The sequence below is a fragment of the Urocampus carinirostris genome, chromosome 16, assembly GCF_059441175.1.
Source record: "Urocampus carinirostris isolate Australia breed hairy pipefish chromosome 16, RoL_Ucar_1.0, whole genome shotgun sequence".
Lineage (NCBI taxonomy): Eukaryota > Metazoa > Chordata > Actinopteri > Syngnathiformes > Syngnathidae > Urocampus > Urocampus carinirostris.
The window spans coordinates 34179559-34202500 of record NC_142364.1 but is presented as its reverse complement, the minus strand read 5'-3'; the positions used below and the strand labels follow the sequence as shown (position 1 = coordinate 34202500).

General features: G+C 40.1%; 1 protein-coding gene across 3 annotated transcripts in view; it reads right to left on the bottom strand.

Moving 5' to 3' along the window:
• dcc (DCC netrin 1 receptor) overlaps window positions 1-22942 on the bottom strand; it is a 409358-nt gene that overhangs the window by 96090 nt on the left and 290326 nt on the right. For all 3 annotated transcript variants that reach the window (XM_088355706.1, XM_088355707.1, XM_088355708.1), the window contains exons 14-16: window positions 14790-14900; window positions 10511-10705; window positions 4581-4676 (exon numbers count right to left, since the gene is read on the bottom strand). In XM_088355706.1, coding sequence (XP_088211832.1) covers window positions 4581-4676; window positions 10511-10705; window positions 14790-14900 — 402 coding nt within the window. The remainder of the gene's footprint in view (window positions 1-4580; window positions 4677-10510; window positions 10706-14789; window positions 14901-22942) is intronic.

The following is a 22942-nucleotide window of genomic DNA, read 5'->3' as shown; positions in this document are numbered from 1 at the left end:
CTCCTCATTTTTTACATCATCATCATTCCTCGACACCAACTCTAAAAGTGATATCCAGTGATAGGTAAAACCAGGCAGCTGTTGCTTCTTAACTCATATTTCATAAACACCCAATAGAATAGAATAGAATAGAATATACCTTTATTGTCATTGTTACAAAATGGGTTAACATATTGTGACAACGAAATATGGCATGCAATGGTCTAAATAACGTGTTTAGACCATTAGATGCCCATACAACAGTATTTGCCAAAAATTGAATCACATTTTACGGCCCTTTAATGACAATTTTCTACTTTCTCAAGTACCACCAAAAGAATAAATCTGGTGCGAATCTTGTATTTTTCAGAACCAAAAACATATCATTTTTAGGTCTTGACTAAATCACCAATATAGTTGTAGATTTGAATTGTACGTATATATGAGACAAATCTCTCCCCATATAGGTGTTCTCCCCATATAGGTAAAAATGTCAGTAATAGTGTAGGTAGCTTACATTTTCAGTTCTTCCTATTCCAATTTACCTCTGGGAAACACTACCTTAATTTTTTTGCAATACTTGCTTGTGTAATGCTTGCACTAATACATACTGCATAGTGTAGTATGCACCTGTCACTAAGGTGCGATAATGCTTCATAAGCCAATGCCATACAAACCAATACCAGCTGCCGTTATACACAAGGGAAAAAATGCACTGGCCAAGCGAACCACCAGATAGCAGCGTCTGCATAATTTTTGTGAAGACTTGTTGAGAAACACGGCAACAATGTCAATCATTTACAAGCACTTCCCCAAAAATTCAAGCAGTTTTCATTGCTTGAAAACACGACATTAAAATTCAAGCATTGTCAAGGATTTTAAGAATCTGTACAAACCCTGATACAATAAAATGGTGTTGATGAATCAATCGGGTTGACTTCAACATTTAAGCTTGAACCGGGGAAAATTTGATAATCAATAATAAGACTACTGTGTTTAACAACTACTGATAATATAATTGATGTTTAACAAAAATATTATTTTCTAATTGTAGTTGAACAGAACCTATAAAAAATGTCTCATCTCATCTCAGCTTATCCTCATTAGGGTCGCAGGAGGGCTGGAGCCCATCCCAGCCATCTCCGGGCAGTGGGCAGGGGACACCCTGAACTGTTCGCAGGGCACACAGGGACAGACAACTCATTCGCTCATTCACACCTAGGGACAATTTGGACCGGCCAAATCACCTGAAATGCATGTTTTTGGAACATGGGAGGAAACCGGAGTGCCCGGAGGAAACCCATGCAAGCACGGGGAGAACATACAAACTCCGCACAGGAAGTCTGGAGCTGGATTTGAACCCACGACAGGTTCCCATGACATGAACTGTGCCGCACAAGCGCTAACCACTGCGCCGCCGTGCTGCCCTATAAAAAATGTGTTGCATAAAAATAAAGTAAATTTGTTACAAAAATCCTACAAAAATATTAAATAATTGTTACAGTAAACAAGTTAAGTCCGCAGCTGAAACCTTCAAACTCAGAAATAATAATGTTTGATATGCTCCCAATAAATATATATTGTTTTAAACACAAACTTAGCATTTCACTCTTAAAAAGGTCAATAAGTTTAAATTAATAAATGTAATTGATTTGCTAAAGTTAAAATACAGTCTAAATTTATTTCTAAATCCTGATTTACCTGTGAGTGAACATTTACACAGTTGTACTTTAGGCCCGTGGGAGAGTTTTTTGATGGGTTTCATGTCAAGGCACAATTGATATATATGGGCCGTCATGTACATGTGGCCATGTGGCTCTTCGGCACTCCCAAGTTCCTCTCTGCCCTCTTTTTTAACAAACCACTGCTCCAACAACCTCGCCAAAGTAGAATGCCCAGCAACGCCTTGTAAATATACTTGTCATATTTTAAGATGAAGACAATAACCAAATTATGACGCTAGATTAATTTTCCGTCATCAGCAAAATGTTATTGTAAATAATTATGTATTAAAGCTCCAGTGTGTATTATTTGAACACTAGATATCACTGTGTTGTTAAGTGAAACCGAAAATTAAGTCGAAAAAGCATAAGGAAAAATACAAAGTACAGAGACTCAAAGTGACGGCAACCACACATTTTTGCCTTTTTGTTTTTTTTGTCAGGTTCCGCACGGTTGCCATGGCGCCCAGCTGGCACCGCCCCTTGACACCGGCTGATTACTTCTGTGGGTACTTAAACGTGCCCTTTTGAACTGCGATTTGCCAGATCGTTGTTGAAAACTTGTTTATGCTTGGTTATACTTGTTGGACTTTGTTGCACTTCGGTGTAACATTCTGAGAGATTCCTGCAAGTTCTGTTTAATTCTGAAAATGCCTAGTTTGTAGTTTTGCCCGTGTTTGACCCGTTTTGTCTTTTGGTCTGGTCCGTTTGTGTTTTGGACAACTTTTCTTTCTCAATTAAAGTGTGAGGACGTCTACGCAAATGAGCTCCTACTTCCTGCTTCCCGACCCGTTTCATGACAGAACGATCTGGCCCAAACGATGAGAACTCAGCGAACGATCCCAACACAATTTGGGGAAAGCTGGAGACTCCCTACGCTCTCCAGCAGTTGGATCGGACGGAGGAAGCCTTTTGGCGATCGCCCAGTGAGGTCGCCGCCTTTCAGCTGCAGGACGAGCAAGTTCAATGGAGCTTCCAACGCCAGATTGAGCAATTAGCTCAGCGGACTGAGCTCATGTCGCGTCAGATTGATGAGCTCCTTTCGGCAACGGCCTTGCCTCCCAGGGCTCCTTCTCCGGCCGCGTTGTCACCTTTCCTGCCCACTCGAACCACGGCCCCGCTCGTCGTGGCAATTGCTGTGCCTGGAATGGGGTTTCCTGAAATACTTGGCGGGGAGTAGTCCGAGGTCCCCGTCAACCTCAACGCCAGGATGTCTCGACGTCTGTCCGGTCGCCTGCCTTCCCACCAGTTTCGAGGTCCGCCCGTCCGCCTGCCTTGATGTCCGCCTGTCCTTCTGCCTTCCCACCGGTCTCGAGGTCTGTCCGTCCGCCTGTCTCGACGTCCGCCCGTCTGCCTGTCCCGATGTCCGCCTGCCATGTCTATTTGTCGAACTGTCTGCCTGCCTGATTCGCCCGTCTGCACATCTGATTTTTCTGCTCGCCACTCCGATTCGTCTGCCCGTCATTCCGACTCTTCGACTCGCCCATTCGACTCTCCTGCAACGCCCGATCTGTCTGTGGTTCACGCCTGCTGCTTGATTCACCCGTCCGCCTGTCGGATTCTTCTACCCACCGGTCCGACTCGTCTGTTTGCCACTCCGATTCGTCTGCCTGCCATTCCGACTCTTCGACTCGCGCATTAGACTCTCCTACAACGCCCGACTTGTCTGAGTCCGACTCGTCTGCTCATCGCTCCGATTCGTCAGCCTGCCGCCCCAGCCTCTCCCCGTTCCTGCGTTTTCGGGGGAGGAAGTGGGGTTGCCCTCTTCAGGAGTGTCGACCCATTCTGGGGGGCGAGGTATTTGTTTTTTTTGGGACCTCAGGGGCTGTCCCTTGAAGGGGAGGTTCTGTCAGGTTCTGCATGGTTGCCATGGCGCCCAGCTGCCACCACCCTTTGACACCGGCTGACTCGCATTTTCTGATTACTTCTGTGGGTACTTAAAGGTTCCCTTTTGAACTGCGCTTTGACAGATCGTTGTTGAAAACTTGTTTATGCTTGGTTATACTTGTTGTGTTTGTTGGACTTTGTTGCACTTCGGTGTAACATTCTGAGAGATTCCTGCAAGTTCTGTTTAATTCTGGAAATGCCTAGTTTGTAATTTTGCCCGTGTTTGACCCGTTTTGTTTTTTGGTCTGGTCCGTTTGTGTTTTGGACAACTTTTCTTTCTCAATTAAAGTGTGAGGACGTCTACGCAAACTAGTTCCTACTTCTTGCTTCCCGACCCGTTCCATGGCATTTTAGGTTTGGAGGGGGGAAACGTAGTGGCAAGATGGCCGACAATTATGTCATCTCCCTCCAGGTAGGCTCATATTATGTTAAATGAATTCAAATATATTACCCTATGAGTGTTTTAAAAAAAAAAAGTGTATACATTGGTTTATGTATTTTTGCTTATCATTTAAATAATATTGTTTTTACCACTAGAAGACACTAAGAAAACACACTGTCCCTTTAATGTGTCCAGAATATGTCGATATTTACTTAAGTTTGCTTAATTTTAGACTGATTATAATCTGAAAGGCATTATTTTATTAACTATTATTTTAATAGTTGATGATTCATTTGTAATAAATGAATAGTCAGTTAATTGATTGGTTGTGACACTTACTTTCAGGAGCATATTCAAACTTAATGGCAGAAAATATTTTAATATTGTTAGTTTTCTGCCCGAAGATAGCTGGGATGGGCTCCAGCACCCCCGTTGACCCTAGTGAGGATAAGCGTTGCAGGGAATGGATGTATGGTTTTCTTATGATGTAGCTTTCATGCCATTAATACAATTTCTAGTCTCATTATTCGATATTCTCAACAGAATATTTTTTGGCCCAACAAAAATTAAGTAACTCTTACACCACGGCAAAGGGGATTAAAATAGCCTACCTGTCAAAGATCGAGTGACAGCGCTTTCATAGAGAGGAACTCCTTCTCCGGCGTTATTGAAGGCCTTCAGGGAAATCACATAATGCGAGCTTGGTTCTGTCAGACAAAAATGGAGATATAAAGCTCTTAAGTGACATTAGGCTCATTTTGCAACTTGGATGCCGCATTTCTGTAGTCGTTTTGTCACCAGTACCAACTTCATACAGCAACATGTTGATAATCAACCTATGGCTATTCCATTTATTAAAAGAAACCTAAAATGATAACCACATTTTTATTTCATTAGCACACTGGAAAAGCAGCCTTCCTTCTTATATATGATAGTTTTAGGTTTAGTTTTCTTTCTTTTTGTTTATGTACTTAACATGACTGATAACCTGTGACGTGCGGTGGGGTTTTTGACTGGTGATGCACAGTCTGACTTACAAGTAAAAGAACCTACATCTTATTCATCATTTCGTAGGGAGAGCAAGAAAGCAATATTGAAGCTGTAACATAGCAACAAAAACATGTTTTATTATCTTACCTTAACTTATACATGAAGTTTATTCGATGCTCTTTTGTAATAATAGCATAAATGTTGGGCAAACGTCCATTATGAAAAAAAGTACATGCAACATTAAAAATTATACTGGATGGTTTGACTCACTGATTCCCTGTTAATACTATCACTACTTTAATCGTTTGAGGTTGAGGAGTGCATCAAATCAGAATATATGGTCTCACTGTCGCCCTCTGCAAGAGGTAAGAGAATTGCGTGCCTCACTCTGCATCTGCAGACCCCTTAGCACAGTGTTACTTATTATAATAATTGTAATAATAAAAATTATAATATAATATGAAAATTCTGCTATTTTGAAAAAGAAAATAACAAAATTGTAATGTTAAATGATACAGAACTTTAACACTGAATAAATATAATAATTTATTTTGTTTTATATTTTCATAACAATAGTTGTGCCTCACATGCCTCCCTTGACTGCACGTCACTGCTGGCAAGAATCTAGAATTCTTAGGGATTAAAGCATGTACAGTACTGAAAAAAGGTATTGTTGCGGGTTATAGCAAGCCTTTGTTTAAATGTGAGGGTTGAACTTAAAATGGTAATGTTAAAGAAGTTGAAGCATCAAGTGACTGAACCTATCAATATGTTTCCTACCTTCAGTTTATCCAGTTCCATCGTACACTTTCTTATATACCGATTTAAAAAATTGTCTTTCTCCACAATGCAACCAAGATGACGATACTCATGATTACATACCCGTCAACCTCCACGGCTCCATGCCCGTACAAACTGTCGTATTTTCCCGTACAAAATACAAAATAATCATCCACCTTTTTTTCTTTTTTTTGGAATGATGCATGATTTTAAGTCCCCAGGGCGCAGACGCATGCGAACATTAGCATCAAACCGCTCGCTTTGTTCGCAACGAATACAACGATACCGAGATGTAGGCTTCCGCAGCAAACTCCTTTGATTTGATTGATTTGCCGTTTCGTGATAGTGGTGTATACTGGACGGTACCCATCATTGACAAATTTGCGTTTTTCCGTACAGATTTCCTTGTATGTCATACTCGTCTTAAAATGCATAAAAAAACGTACTTTGTACGGCAAAACCGTACAGGTTGACAGGTATGTGATTATAACTGATAAGTACCGGTACCCACTAAAACTACAATTTTATGCATTAGACTACTGCTTTTCCCCCCTTAAAAACGCTTGACTCCATTCTAATATTTCAGTCTACAGAGGCCAAGGTTGGGAGGGTTACTTTATAAGTGTAATCCAATACTTTACAAGTTACCTGTTGAATACATAGTCAGTAACATAATCCAAATACCATAATATGGAAGTAACGTAACAGGATTGCTTTCTATTACTTTTGCATTACATTAATACTAAAATGCCAATAAAAGACTAAAGCAATATAAATAAAATTACTCAATCGTGGTTAACAAATGAACCTTGAAAAAGAATTGGAGGAAACCAAAGTTAAGTAGTTGCTTGTCCTACAAAAAAAGTTCTCAGATTTTATCTACATGGTATAATTTATTAAGCAAAAATAAAATTTGCTCTTTCACACAGCAGACAAGTTATGCACTATTTCAGTTTACATTAAGAGGATATTAAGAAACTAATATTGTTTTAAACACATTTATTGTTCACTTCCTAAATTTCCAACAAACTTTTTACTTGTTTGAAGTGGGGATGCCAAAACCTTTGAACATGTTTAGATTTACTACACAATTTTAATTATTCTCACATGAAAATACGGTGATCAAACAGTGGATTTTGAACAAGAAAGAAGATCATATTTCAAATGTACAAAATGTGAACGCATCATTAGCGAGAAACTTTTCTGCCTGGTGCACAAATTGTAGACCCGACAGCGCTTGTCTTTAGCCAATCAAAACGTGAGGATGATGACAGCCTGTTGCTGCGGATTTAGGTAGTCCATCTTTGTACCACACATGATTCACACGCTTGTACAGTGGTACCTCTACTTACGAATTGATTTCATCCTGGGTGAAGCTTTGTAATCTGACACATTTGTAAGTAGTGTTTTGCCTAAAAAATGGTTCGACGATGTGTCAGGGGCACTTGTTATATTGATCAGAGGTTTCAGGAAGGATTGGTAGGGGTGGGGTTTGTCCCTTTTCCTCAGCTAAAAACTAATTTGAAAAAGTGTTTAAAGTGGGTAAAGGCGACACCCTCATGTTCAACACAACGTGAAGATGATTGATGGGAACCGGAACAAAGTTCTACAGTGTGGTTTTTTTTAATTAAATTTAAGTTTACACTGCTGTTGGGTAGGTTATTACAAAGCACCCCAGCACCCTCACAGCATGACGTGTAGCATGGACACGCCTTAAAAAAATCGGAAATGGGTTTGTTCTGTTATGGGTTATAAACTTAAAAAGTAATCTGCAAAGACAGCCAAAAGAAAATGTTGCTTCTTCGTTAGCATTAGATGCGCCAAAAAATAAGAGTAAGGCAACATATCTAAAACTCATTAAGGTCTGTTAGAATGGAAAACAATAACGTGTATATACCCTGCTTTACTTTTGCTGTAGGAGCCCGTCAGAGATTTTTAGATTCTTGAGATGGATTGTGTTTTGCGCATAAAGTGATCAATAGCATCTACTGCTTTTTAATGTCAAAAGGTTGCCATGTATTCTGATATATGTGACCAAAGTATTAGTGGTCAGTTTTGCCAGATACCTTGAAAAAAGTAAGCTAATTGCCCAGAACACTGGTTGAAAAACAATGCCCTAGACCAGGGTCGGGAACCTTTTTGACCCAAAAACCCATGAAAGCAAAATATTTGGATCATTTTTAAGAGATTCATACCACATATTTTGGCAAAACCGCCAAACTTGCTCTCCAGACAAAATACACATTTTCAGCGTATTTTTTTTACAGTGTGACGTTAGATGATTTGATAAAATTCGTGAAATAAGAATAATGTCAGAACATATGTCCCATATGAACAAATATACCAATTAAAATTGTCTCCTTAAACTCATTTTGACCTTCGTTTTTTTCATGAGTAATGGTTTCAAAACAAGGTGCAAGCAGAGTTATTTTGTAAAAATGTCACAAAATACAGCTGACACATTTACCTTCGGTGCAGACAGCGCTGGGCATAGCTCCGACCACCCTTGCCACTCACCCAGTCAAATTGCTCTGTGTGCTTGGCTAGCGTTTCTGGGTGTTTAAGTTTGTTTTGTGGATTTTCATTATCAAGTTTCTCAATCGTGAACCTAGATTTTTCAATGAACTCCCATTAAAAGGATTCCTTAGCAATGTACAGCCAAATTTGGGTCTTTTGGTGTAACACCTTGACTGTAAACTGTAGCTGAGAGATTTTGTATACTGGACTGAAACATCCTCATGCCGAAGATTAGGTTTGCATGAGTATAATTTTATCTTTGAGCCAAATGTATTCATAAAAAGAGCCATATCTGGCTCGTGAGCCACAGGTTCCCAACCCTCTCCTAGACATTACATAGGACGCCGTTAAGACTGAATCGTAGCATTGACGACACAGTTGCAATTTGCCCACTTTGAAAGTGAGATGTGATTCCAAAAATGACACGTGGAAAGCTTGCCGTTTTCTAAATCCTCCGGATTGATTGGTGCATAAGCATGTTTTGAGAGTGATGCCATTCACTCTCTCATTATGGAGCCAAGTTAATGAAGGGATGATGTCGTGTGTTCTCTGTTGCGAAACCAACGCTTGCATCGGTTAAAACAAACACCTTTGCTGCTTCCCAAGCGCTTCACTGCGCACATTAATGATCTGCATGAATTATAAATGCCATGTATATATTGTATGCAGACTCCATCCGCTGCATGCATGCAAAACGAGTCTTTCATTACCATTCCATTAGAGAGCCAAGATGGGAATTTGCATCTGCGTAAAAGCTTTTGCACAATTTGTTAACATCTTTTTGGGCCTTCAAATTGCTTGTTGAATGTGAAAGGAAGATATGAATTCTACCTCAAGCAGCCCTCTTATTAAAGTCTCCTAAATTATTGATTGCAATGAAATAAGCATTTTATCATCACAATTTATTTACAACATGCTGGGCTGCTGCGTCAATTTTGGCACTTTTTCATTTATGCCAAGTGGAATAATGTTTGATTTAGAAAATTGCTGTTGATAAGTAGGCTCTTGTGGATTATGTGTGATTTTTTTAAATGACTTTATTCTGCTTGTATACACCTGCACAGGAATTTGCGTAGGATGCCCGGGTTGTTTGTTATGTTGTCAATCATTCCTCGCTCTTGTTACTTACATAATAAGGATTATGGACCTTATTATGGACCTTATGACTAAGACAAAACAGTTTGAGCATATTACTCCTGTATTGGCCACCTTGCACTGGCCCACAGTCCACTTAATATGTGACTTTAAGGTTCTCTTACTAACATATAAATGTTTGCATGGACTTGCACCCTCTTATCTCTCCGATTTGGTTTCCCCCTATGTTCCTGCACCTTGCCTCCGCTCTGAAAATGCTGGTCTACTGGTGATCCCAAGAGCCAAGAAGTGTTCCGCAGGTTCGAGAGCGTTCTTCATCCGGGCCCAGGTGCTGTGGAATGCTCTTCACCCTGAGATCCGATCTGCAACCTCAGTGGAAATGTTTAAATCTAAGATTAAAACAAACTTCTACTCTCTAGCATATGAATTGCAACATCCTTTGCCTGGTAATCCTGAAAGGGGGATACCACATGTGCGGTCCCTTCTCAAGGTTTCTTCATTTTCCTCATGTTGAAGTTTTTGAGTTTTTCCTTGCCCTCATGTTGTTTCCAGATCAGGGGATGGTGTAATAATAGTCTGAAATAATAGTCTGTGCAATAACCTGTGCAGCCCTTTGAGACTCTTCGTGATTAAGGGCTATACAAATAAAAATGACTTGACTTGACTTGTATTGTCCTGTCTTTGTTCTACTGCCTGGCTGGTGGTGATACGAGGGAGAAGGACGATTTGAGATGAGTCAGCGGACCAGCGTCTGACCTGAAGCATGTCGTCGTTTCTGTCATGCACTTTCCAGACAAATTTCAACATGTTACCTATTGTTCTCTTTTATTGAATTTCACTATGTTTGTGTACTGTTACCCAATGCTATATCTATTCCACCCTGGTCATCCTAGAGGGGGATTACCACTTGTGAGGCACCTTCTCTTTTTTTTTTCCTCACGCGAGTTTTTCCTTGCCCGCATGTTGGTTTAAGATCAGGCAATGGTGTATATGTAATCCTGTGCAGTCCTTTGAGACATTTTTGTGATTAAGGGCTATACAAATAAATGTGACTTGACTTGACTTCAAAAAAGTGTGCGTTACACATGAATAAATATTGCAGCTATATATTTTGCATTGGTTATTATTTTTATATGGCACACCTATCGCACGTCCTCACCTAAGTTTTCAATAGAGTAGTATCGTTGCTTGCTGTCCACTCGGATCGTCTCTGCGTAGGGACTTCCTACTCCGTATCCGATAATGTAACCTCGGACTAGAATGCTGGGACTGAGAGGAGGGGTCCATGACATGATGATGCTGTTGGGAAGTGGCCGAACATGAAGGGAGCTGGGCTGATCTGGAACCTGACTCTCTAAAAAAAACACAAATAAATGATCTCAGGTTAATTTACATTTCTTACCAGAGATGACATTGATGAGTATATTTTTGGTACTGTGCAGTAAACAAACTACACAAACTTCACACCCGATTCGATTTGAGTAATCCCTCTGTTAGGGTCTAGTAAGCGTCCTTCCACCAGACCCCAGCCGACTTTGGGACTGGGCACAGGTGTGTCCAGTCTCTACACACCTGTGCCTAATCATCCTATTCCTTTTCATATTTGACTGTTTGGACACCCTACTATGTTGGGTCATTGTCATTTTCATTTCTTCTTCCATTGTCATCCTGGTTTTCATTGTCAATTTCATTTTGTTTCCACTACCACATCAGGTTTTTTGTTTTCTGATTTCTTTGTTATTTTGCTCCTTGCATTTTCCATTTCTGGTCTTAGTTTCTGATTTGGACTTTGTAAGGTTTTGTTTTGTTTGGTGATTCAAATTTTCTTCATGTCTGTTTGTCACTTTGTACCTCCTTTTTTAAATAAATGCAATCCCTCTTTTTGAGCACCCATGTTGCCAGTTTCTGTTCCCTATGGGTCCATAATCCTCCAAAACGTAACGCCCTCGCTGCATTGCAGTTTACTTTTCTCTGTTTCGCGATTTGTGAATTTTCATCCCGCATTGTGTTCTGCATCCTCATTGGCTTACCATATGTGCCTGTGTCTACACGTACGCCAGCAACTGGAGCCCATCCCAGCTATCTTCAGGCAGTGAACTGGTTGCCAGCCAATCGCAGGACAAACAGAGACAGACGACTCACTCGCTTATTCACACCAGCCAATTAACCTTTTGGAATGTGGGAGGAAACCGGAGTGCCCGGAGGAATACCCACGAAAGCACGGGGAGAACATGCAAACTCTGCACAGGAAGGCTGGTAGCTGGTTCTGATCTCATGAACTGTGCCACGGACGCGCTAACCACTCAGCCGCTGTGCCGCCCAGTTTCAATTAGTGATAATTTCAATTTGTAAGTGTTTCTACTGATGAGTGATTGTTGCTTCGTATCTCGAGAACTAAAACTCAATGTTCAAGATTGGATTGTAAAGGACAAAAATGTAAATACAAAAGAAGTTGGCCATGAAGAAAAAAAATGCTACAAAATAACAGCAGGAGGAACAGACCTTGCACCGGAATTGATTGGCAATGAGATTTTGTGTGCGCAAATACTTTGCAATATTTCTACACAGCAGTGTCCCTTTTGAATGGACGGCAAAGGGACAGTTTGGTTGTTCTAAAAAAATAAACATAGTTCATGCGGAAGACAGCACTTTGAAGCCATGGCTTTGATTCAAAAAGCAGGAGGGGACTTACAGTTTTATATTTATTATAGGAACCAAAATGTATTAGTGTCAATGACCGCTATTCTTGTTCGTCTATGGGGTGGCGCACATCAATTTGTATGTGTAATAAGGTAGAAACCCTTGTGCTGTCGGACAGGTATCTGACCTGGAAGGGCAAAAGGTTTCAATCGATAGGCTATGCGAAGCTACGCTAAGCTGTGCTAAGAATTGTTATCCCTTTTGGCACGTGTTTCTTTTGTCATCGACGTGTAATGAACAATACGTAGAATAAAGACGTCATTACTTCAGGTCATTTGATAACACCTATACGTTTCCCCAGTTACTTCTTGGAATGACACATGTGTTTAAAAAGCAGGCCCGCTAAGGCTTTTAATTTGGCCCACAAGACATAACCCAGAGAAACACAAGAGAGAATCAGTAGGAGTCTGAGATATCTCCACTTTATGTTGACAAACCTAGGCGAAACTGGAGCTTTATTATTCATATCTCGTTCTCTCTCCCTCATAATCTCTCATTCTCTCTCGTTATCTCTCATTCTCTCTCGTTCTCTCTCTCCAGTGCTTTCGTTCTCTCTCATTCTCTCTCTCTCTTCTCTTTTTCTAATTCTCTCTTGTTCTCTCTCTGTCTTCTTCCTCCTTTCTTTTACTCTCTTTGCTTTTCTCTCTCTCTTTATCCCCTTTTTTTTCCATATCTGTCTATCTCTCTCTCCCTAATCTTCTTTCTTTTTCTTGCTCCTTTTTTCTTTCTCTCTTCTTTCATTCAATCCCCCTTTGTCTCTTGTTTTCTTTTTATTTTCTTTCTTTCTTCTTTCTTTCTCTCTCTTGTGTTCTCTCTCTCTCTCTCTCTATTTTGTTCTTTTATCTCTTTTTTTTCTCTTTCTCTCTCTCTCTCTATCTCTCTCTCTCTCTCGTCTTCTTTCTTTTTGGTCTCCTTTTTCTCTTTGCATCTTCGCTATCTCCCTTTCTTTTTCTCTCCTTTTCTGTGTATTATCTTTCTTTCTTTCTCCCTCTTTTGCTCTTTCCCTTTAAAAATAATTGTATCACAGTCTCTATTTTTCTCTTGTTCTTTATAGCTCTCATTTCTTGTTATCCCTCTCTATCTCTTTTTCTTGTATCTCTTTTTAGAATTTTGCCTTTGTGCATATTGGATTTTACGTAAAACTTAGGCTAATATAAACACAGTAGTTATTCTTTAGATACATTTGTCCTCTATATTGGCCTCCATACTGTTGCTAGTAAATGCTAATGTTATTTAGAAGACTTAATCATATTCAAGAGTTTTTGTTTTGTTTTTTTTCACTTACTGTTTTGCATTTACGCATAAATACTTATTTTGCAAAACGATGGACAATGGAAACGAAGTAAATGGTATTTACTTGTTTTTTCCATGGTAATACTAGCTGATGGTAATGTTGTTTAAAAGACTGTGATATTCAATAGTTTTTTTAAAGTTAATTCCTGCCTAGCATTTGCCGTTTTAGCTCTGGGCATATTGAGGCTAATGGTAATGCACCCATTTTTTTAGTTTTTTTTTCTTTATATCTGCCTCCATGGTACTGCTAGCTAATACTAATGTTTTTTTAGAAGACTTTGTGATATCTTTTTTTAATCTTTTCAGATTCCTGCCTTACAATTACCATTTTGCCTTTACGCATATAGATAGATAGATAGATAGATAGATAGATAGATAGATAGATAGATAGATAGATAGATAGATAGATAGATAGATAGATAGATAGATAGATAGATAGATAGATAGATAGATAGATAGATAGATAGATAGATAGATAGATAGATAGATAGATAGATAGATAGATACTTTGTTCATCCCCGAAGGGAAATTCACATTTCCAGCAGCATCCCTGAGCTGAGAACAATCGAGAACAAAACAATCGAAAATAACACGGGAGCTGCTGGAGTGGCTGTATAAATTTAAGGATAATTAAAACGCACTAGTTGATTTTTAGTTGCCTCCATGCTACTGCTACTGATGATAACATTTTTTAGAAGACTTTTTGATATTAAAGTTGTTGTTTTTTTCACATCGTCTGCCTTTCAAAAGGATTTTGCGCAAAACTAAGGCTAATGGGAACAGAAACACAATTGTTTTTTTTTTCTTTGTTTTAAAAAAAAGTGTACATTGACGTCCATGCTACTGCTAGCTGATGCTACTGTTGTTTAGAAGACGGTGTTTGAACTGAATATTTTTTCAACACTATGGCAACTAAACTACCTTTTGTTTTAAGGTTAGGGTCTTTTAGGTTTTTTTGTGTGTTTTTGTGTGTTTGTTTTTTAGAATTTTTTGGGGTTCTCAGTGCTCTTTGCAGCTTAGTGTTTCTCGTTTAAATCTGACCCACGTAAACGAAACACTAAGGTCTAAATGAACAACTCTCTTTGAAATAATTCTACAAAGATACACTTTGTTGACCTGAGACTTTCTGAAGCAAAGACACTTCACAATTACATGGACACACAGTTATTAATATTTTTACAAAACACTGACCCGTCTTTTCATGCATTATTTATAAATCTCATCAATTTTGTAAAATTGATTACATTCTCCTCTTTTTCATTTAGACTCCCGAAGTAAAGCTTCCCTCTATTCATGTCTCTTGCCCTTTAAACTAGTTAAATATGTACGAGTATGTTGGGATAGTGGGGGTATTTACATATTGTTACACAGATCACTGGACTCACAATAACAAAAACTCAAACAAAACACACAAAAACACATTCATTGCCTGTGTAATTTCTCACCATCCAAATCGTTCTCAGGTGTCTCTGCTGTAAACCATTCACTGGCCGGACCAGTTCCATTCACTGTCATGGCTGATACCTGGAAACTATACTGGCTGCCCTTCTCAAGACCTAGAGTGAGAACAAAGATCACATGAACATAAAGGTTATACAAATCATATACACTCCCGTTCAAAGGTTTGGGGTCACCCATACAATTTTGGGTTTTCCATGAAAAAAAAAGAACACATTAATTAATCAAATGAGTTGACCAATTTTGGAGTTATTTTTGTCCATTTTAACCTCTGCCTTTTGTTGATAAGTCTCATTTATAGCTTTTTTCCCCCTTTCTGCCTCAAAAGCTAGCATTTAAGAGTCACTTCCTCACTGTTGATCACGGTGTCTCAAACTCAGTTGAGTTGGGGGGGCGCTGAAGCTAGGATACGGGTGAGGTTTGGCCAAAGGATGTTTTTCACAAAAACAGCACTGATAAAAACATTACACTGTTCTTACAGTGTTTTATATTTATACACTAGATAATGCTGTAATTTGTACTGTAACCTAAAAAATAGTCCAAGTAAGACGACAAATTGCAGAGCCTAAAAGGGAGCAAAACGTGCTCTTTTTCTTCCAATTTTTATCCAAGCCTGTCTCAAAGAAGGACATAAAGAAGGGAACTTTTTATTTTTTTTAAAGGGATAAAAAATAGCCAAGGAAAATAATCTAAAATGCCAAAAAAAGGAAAACGGGAATAAAAACAAAAGGAGGGGAAAGCAAGCAAAAAGAAAAAGAAAGGAATCAAAGAGAAAAAAAGACAAACTCCAAATGATGGCCATTTACTTTTTTTCTCTTCATTTTTCATTTTTTTCTTTTTGATTTTTTTTTCATTTCTTCTTTTCCTTTTTTTGAGGTGTATTTTTTTCCTTTTTCCTTTTTTAATTTCCCTCTTCTTTTTTGCCCTTTTTTCTTTTCTCTTTTCTTTCTTTTCTTATTTCTCTTCCTTTCAAAAGTAATAAGGTGCGTTCAATTCAAGTCACCGTATTTTGTCTTCTTCCGTTGTCCTTTTAGAACTTGTTTTCAGTGGCACTACACAATACAGCAACATCTACTCTATTGTGAAAATAATACACACTGTCCCTTTAACTTTTCATTTTATGGCCGCGTGTTTGAGACACCTGCTGTAGTTGACACTGGTGTTTTGCGGCTACTATCAGTTGAATTCCTTGAAATGAGAGCTTTCCTTTTTTAGAACAAGAATAGGCTGTCAAGTTTCACACGAAAGTTTTCGTTTTATGGCCATTCTGAAAGTTGAATCAATCCCTCAAATGTGATGCTCCAGATACTCGACTAGCTGAAAGGAAGGTCAGTTTTATAGCTTCCTTCACCAGCTAAACTGTTTTCAACTGTGCTAAAATCATTGCACAAGGGTTTTCTAATTGCCCGTTAGCCCTCTAACGCAATTAGCAAACACTATTTACTATTAGAACACTGGAGTGCTAGTTGCTGGAAATGGGCCTCTAGATACATATGTATACCATGTTTACGATGTATAGGGTGCATTTCTGATTATTACCATGCCATCACTACGAAAAACATGTTTTAAAAATAAGGACATTACAAAGTGAACCCAGACTTTTGAATGGTAGTGAACATTTTTATGTGTATTTCTGCTAGTTCATTATTTTTCGTTGGCCTTAATTGAAGCCTATCTTCCGATTTATCATCATTCTGCATTCACCTTTGGTTTTCTTTAACTCTATCTTCGTTGGCCAAGTTTGTCCCTAGGGCATCTAATTGCAGTAGTTCTACTGACAATCTAATTTTCTTTTTTGCCATTGAGGCAGTACTTTATTTCCTCACCACAATCACCATTTCGAGCAAATTTAGGGCACCACAGCCCACTATCAAACGACTCAGCTCGGCTGGAAAGTCATGTCACCCTGCAACCCTTACTACACCAAAGAGCTGCAGCAATACCACACAGATTCACAGATTCTGGCACAGATTCTGGGCGGGATTCTGACAGAGAGCCGATAAATTGGACTTCTTGCACGTTTTCAGTTATAACTCATGTTCATTATTCAATGATTATATTTTGGTTATCTTGGTATGTGTGGCCCCTTGTCAATGTTTCTGATTTTCCTCATGCTTGAATTTCTATGTTTTCCTTACTCGCATGTTACAGATAAAGGGATTTTGTTTTCAGGAGCATTCTCCCTTAGTGCCAAAATGAACGGATATATTTCTTTGGTTTTATTTTTAGAATATTTTCCAAGAATCAAACCTCTGGAAATTATTTCAGTATGATAAATCACCAGGCAGAAATGGCTTTGATCAAATCTTTGTCCACACATCCACTTCCTCGTGTTGCTTTGTTCTCTCTATCCAAGTCAAGTCAAGTCAAGTCACATTTGTTTATATAGCCCTTAATCCCAAACATGTCTCAAAGGACTGCACAGGATTATAATTCCACAATTACCTGATGTTATACCAATATGCGGGCAAGGAACAACTCAAAACCTCAGTGTGAAGAAAAAAAAAAAACATGAGAAGGGGCCTCATAAGGATGACCAGGATGAAATAGATTTAGCTTTACAGTACTAAAACATAGTAAACACTAGGTAACATGTTGAAAATTTGTCTGGAAAGTGCATGACAGCAACGATCCCCCCAGCCTGTAAACTAGTCCACAAAGTCTATGACGGCCACGACAAAGCTTCACATCTCTGACACCTGGTCAATCCGGTGGTTGAATGTGTGGGCCAAGAGTGACCAAAATTGTGTGATCACATCGGGCGCTGAAAAGTTCTAGCAAAGTTCATGCACCATTCATGTATACGTTCAGTGTTCTTGCAATAAAATGTTATTTTGCAAGCTAAGTTCCCTTTGTGTTTATTGAAAGGAACATCTCATCAGCTGCACCGCTTATCCTCAGTAGGGTCGCGGGGGTGCTGGAGCCCATCCCAGCAATCTCCGGGCAGTGGGCAGGGGACACCCTGAACTGGTTGCCAGCCAATCGTAGGGCACACGGGGACAGACAACTCACTCGCTCATTCACACCTAGGGTCAATTTTGACCGGCCAATTCACCTGACATGCATGATTTTGGAATGTGGGAGGAAACCGGAGTGCCCGGAGGAAACCGCACAGGAAGTCTGGAGCTGGATTTGAACCCACGCAGGAGGTTCCCAAGACATGAAATGTGCCGCACATGTGCTAACCACTGCGCCGCTGTGCTGCTGAGGAACATTTAGATATTGGCAAAAAAAAACACCAAAGTGAATGTTCTGCTTTCATTTGATTTGTCCTATGCCTAAATAACTACAGAACTAAATTGTCTGCAGACCTTCAAAAATGAGTCAAAATGGCAAAAAATGTCTGAAACAGCCACTTACTATTCGAGAGAATGATTTAAAGGCAATATGAATGCGACTAAAAATGTGACTTGGTTCAATTCTGATTTTTTTCGACCTGAGTTATTTTCATACATGTTCTAGGATCATTTTTAATATGCCCACAGTCGGTTAGCATACCACAGACTTGTAGGTCCTCAGAATGTCTGTGATTGCTCCACCCAGTAAATTTCCATGATGCTTCAATATTGTTTAATGTTGGGATTTCGTATTTTATGGCCCGAGTGCAGTAGATTTTAATTACAACCGATGCCAATCAAAGTACAGATCAGATAGATTTAAAATGCATTTATCAATTATGATGGGACGCGGTGCCTTAACATTGTGAAATACAACATTGTGCAGCATTTCAATTAACCACTCTGCACACCTGTTGCCACGGGCCATCGGTGTTTTGCTTTTGGCACCAGGTGTGCGGGGGCACGTTTTGGAGAAAAATGGAGCCGTGGCAAATGTTTAGACTATCAAACAAGTATGATCATTTTGGCGGTGGTCGCCAAATTCCTCAAGTGTGCGGGGGACAAAGAAAAACATCAGCTGCACTCAGAACGCATGTGCTTCAATTACAAAACAACAGTTGAACGTCTGACAATATATATGAAACCCTTCTAAAAGAGAATACAGACCATGTCTTTGCCAACATTGTTCATACAAGCATAATCGCCTGGTTGGTGTTGCTGGGCATACTACTTGGGCGAGCTTAACAGGGCTGTGATTTCTTATAAAAGTGCAAGGGAGCCAATTGGTAGTGCCAAAGAGCAACATAGCTATGTGGCAACACTGGGGAATTATAGGCATGTTTTACACTTGGAAACACACAACCGAGAGACAGCTGTCCAAAATTGAAAAAAAGGTTTATTGACCATTACAAAAAAGTTCAAGGTTGAGGGCGTGTACTGGGAAGCCCACCCAGTGCAGCTATTTAGTGTGAGATCTTGGGTTGCCACAGCGAAGGCACATGTTTAGCATTTCTGTTAGTATTTATTAAAGGAGCCTTGACCTAGCTAAAGACACTCCCAGAGGTCCGAAGCACGACTGTGAAAATTTCCACGACAATCGGTTCAGCAGTTTCAGAGCCTATAAGCCACTTGCAGATACACAGACACAAACAAATTACGATTTATAAAAAGTTTAGATAATACATAACAGGAGTAAAACGGGGTTTGGGGGTGGCTTTGGGGGAATCTGGTATTATATTCAACAGTGAATATGTGGTTACGATATTTCTACTTTTTCACCCATAAATAAAGTACTCAAATTAACCGTAGTAATTGTTACTTTATCTTATATTTCTGTTTCATCTAAGTCATTGTTCAGTTGCTGGAGTTCCCCATATTTCTCGAGGAACAATGACAAGTGAATGCAATTTGGTCCAGCACCGTGGCAAATACCAGTGCAACCAGTGACAACAAAACAAAAAGATGCATCTGTGTTGTAATCTTGCACTATCCTCCACAGCATTGTTACCCTGGTGCGCTCGTCTCGAAATATAGAGCTGATATTTTACGCGGCGCAGGCCTCATTCGCATTTTTTTCCTGCGCAATAGTAAATATGTGCTCATCATCGTAATGGGTATCTCACTCTGCAATTGTCACTATCTTGAATGGTCACATAGTCAGAAAACACATTTGAATATCTTGAATTGGTGCTGAAAACATCACTGCTGAAAACAGCTTTAAGTGTGTTGGGGAACGACGCTGTTGGCGTTCTGAAGTCAAAGGCGTGTACTCCAAAAGTCCCGTTTAGCGCGAGATGTGTGCAAGGCTTTAGGGCCTGGTCACAAAGCCGTTTGCGTCTGTATCGCGGGTAAAATTTTGCGTTTTTTTTTTGCCCGTGGTTGCTCGCGATGGAAAATGCGCAAAATTGGCCAACCCGCTGTTCATCGGTGGTATGCCCGCAAAACAGACGCCGGCGACTGTTCCGCTTCCTCATCGCGTCATTTCCGTGTCATTTTCTCGTGTGGACCACGGGTATAAAAGCTCCCGAGCTGGTGTTGTGCCCAAATCCGACTCCTACGCAAAATGCCCCCCCCCACCACCCCCCCGCTTTTGTTGGAAGCGTGCATTGACGTTGGTGACTTTTTCATCCGCGTTAACAAACGCATTTTGTAGAATACGATCGCACTTTATTGTTTGAATAAACACGTTATATAGACTAGGATCTCACAATTGTTATAATTAGCTCGCTTTATTGTTTTAATAAGCGTTTTATATAGAATACGATCGCTTTTGTTGGAAGCGCAGCAGAATGCGCGTTCACGCGAGGGGGGGAGGGTTTTATATACGGTGTGCATTACCGTTCGATTACGTTCACAACAAAAACAAAGACGGAATGGTTTAAGTTGTATTACATTCCCAACAAATGCAAGACGAAGTGGTTTTGGTTATATGTTCGCCATTACATTCCCTAAAAGTGATATAAAAGTGAGATAAAACGAGGTAAAATAATAATAATAATAATAATAATTTCCTTTGTATTGTCATTCTGTGTAACAATGTACACAGAACGAAATGTCGATACACCTGACCCGTTGTAGCGAGCCGATGCAGCCGCAGCCAACAGAGGGCGCCGCCATTTTACCAATGTTATAAGTCTTAGGTATGACTCGGCCGAGGCGCGAACCAGCGACCTCCCAGTCTCAAAGCGGGCGCCTTACCATCTAGGCTACTGAGCTGGTAAGTGGTTGTAGTAGCGAGGGGATGCAAATCTCGGCAGGGATGCATTTCTCGGCTGAAGAAATCATAACCGCTCAAGACACAGTCCCGTGAAGATCAAGATTTCAAGCTATGGCACCGAAGAAGCCAATATGTTATTATTGTAATAGTTTTTCATTTTGATTTTATTATCTTGTTATGAAATGAAAATACATGTCAAGAAATAAAAATGGATTAAGACGAGGTCACTACGGTGACGGGGATCCATGTCCACCCCTTGATGTCTCAAGCACAACTGACGTGTGCTCGGCAAATCGCGCTGTATATACGCGGAGAAAGGCGTTTGACCGTCACACGCGTAACACGCTAATTTCACGTAATAACACCGCAATACAGGCGCAGAACATGCTATTACCATGCTCCACCCACGATTACCCGCTGAAATTTCCCGTCCTACCCATGTGTAACCACGCCCTGGCCGCGGCCAGAGCACGTCGTTCCGTGTCATTTCCGCGTCATTACCTCGTGTGCCGCCCGCGGTTAACACGTGCTCAAAGTTTTGAGCAGCTCAAAACTTTTTCGCGCGGCCAACCGCGTGTGAATTTCCGACCGCAAGTAAAGCACTGCTGTATCTCGTCTATATGGCGGTCTCAAAGCGTCCAACAGCGCCCAACAGCGTCTGCTTCGCGGCCAGAAATTTCTGGCCGTGATTCAGCCTCGATACGTCCGTGAAAGGCTGTGTACCCGTGCTCTAAAGTATTGAGCAGCGCAAAACTTTTTCGCGCTGCCAACCGCGTGTGAATTTCCGACCGCGAGTAAAGCACTGCTGTATCTCGTCTATATGGCGGTCTCAAAGCGTCCAATAGCGTCCGCCTCACAGGCAGAAATTTCTGGCCGTGATTCAGCCGCAAACGGCTGTGTGACCGGGCCCTTAGACACAATAATTTACCTTGGAAAAAGTAACATGACGAGGGGATTCAGGAAGTGACCAGAACTGTATGCATTCCACTCTCGAGACCCCAAGAGTACGGGTGCCAATCATTAGCTAAAGAGCTAATTGAACAGTATCCTCACTTGCCACCTTTTTAATGATCTTTGAACACTTTTTCCCCGACCTTGGCATTTGCTCTTGGGAAAAGTATGTTTTGTCTTTAGCGGTTTTTTATCCATAATTGATCAATTATAAGCCTGTTTTTTGTCATTTTTAATGTCGAGCTCTTAATGCGCTACAGGCTTTTAAAACAGAGTCAAATGATTTAACTGTTGCTTAGACAGCTGACTTCCAGTCTGGCACAAGTAATTTCATCAGGGACTCATATGTGCCCACATATGCTGACTCAAATGCTTTCTTATACTTATAGCATGTCCATATGGACACTGCTCCACTTTCATTGCACACATGGGCCTATGGGGAGGTTTGTGCCACTAAAAATCAGTAACAAATACCCTAATGTATTTATCCTGATTAGGTCAACAAACGCATGCTTGGGCTCGATTTTGGGTTGGGGGAACAAATGAATGCATTTGTTGTTATTGTCTGAAACCAAAGCTAACATGATCCCTTTTTTAGTATTTATTTTCACGACTTTATGGCTATTATAGTCTACAGCAGGGCTCACCAAATGTATTGAAGCGTAGAGCTACTTTTTATTGTTGAGGGGCACCCGGTTCGATATGCATAATTACCATCATTAGAAGTTTTATAAAACAAGGCTCAGTCAACCATTAAACATATGCCAGTTAGAAATCACATTTCCAGGAAAATAACAACGATAACAACATCACTGGTCAGCTATCTTCAGAACCTATCCACGGGCTACTCAGGTGTTCTCTGGGGGTTACCTGGTGCCCACAGACACCAACTTGGAAAACCCTGGTCTACAGTGAATATTACTCCTGAGCGTCTTTTAGTCTGGAAAAAAAACAGTCCACATATATATGCTTTTTACATTGTACAATACATATTCTGGTTATTTTTTCAGTCAAAATTATAAGAACATTCCACACAAAACAAACTCTACAGCACGGGTCTCAAACTCAACTTACTTAACCGGGCTGCCAGAACTAAGGTCTTCATGTGGTTGGGCTGCAATGGGTTTTCATTGGC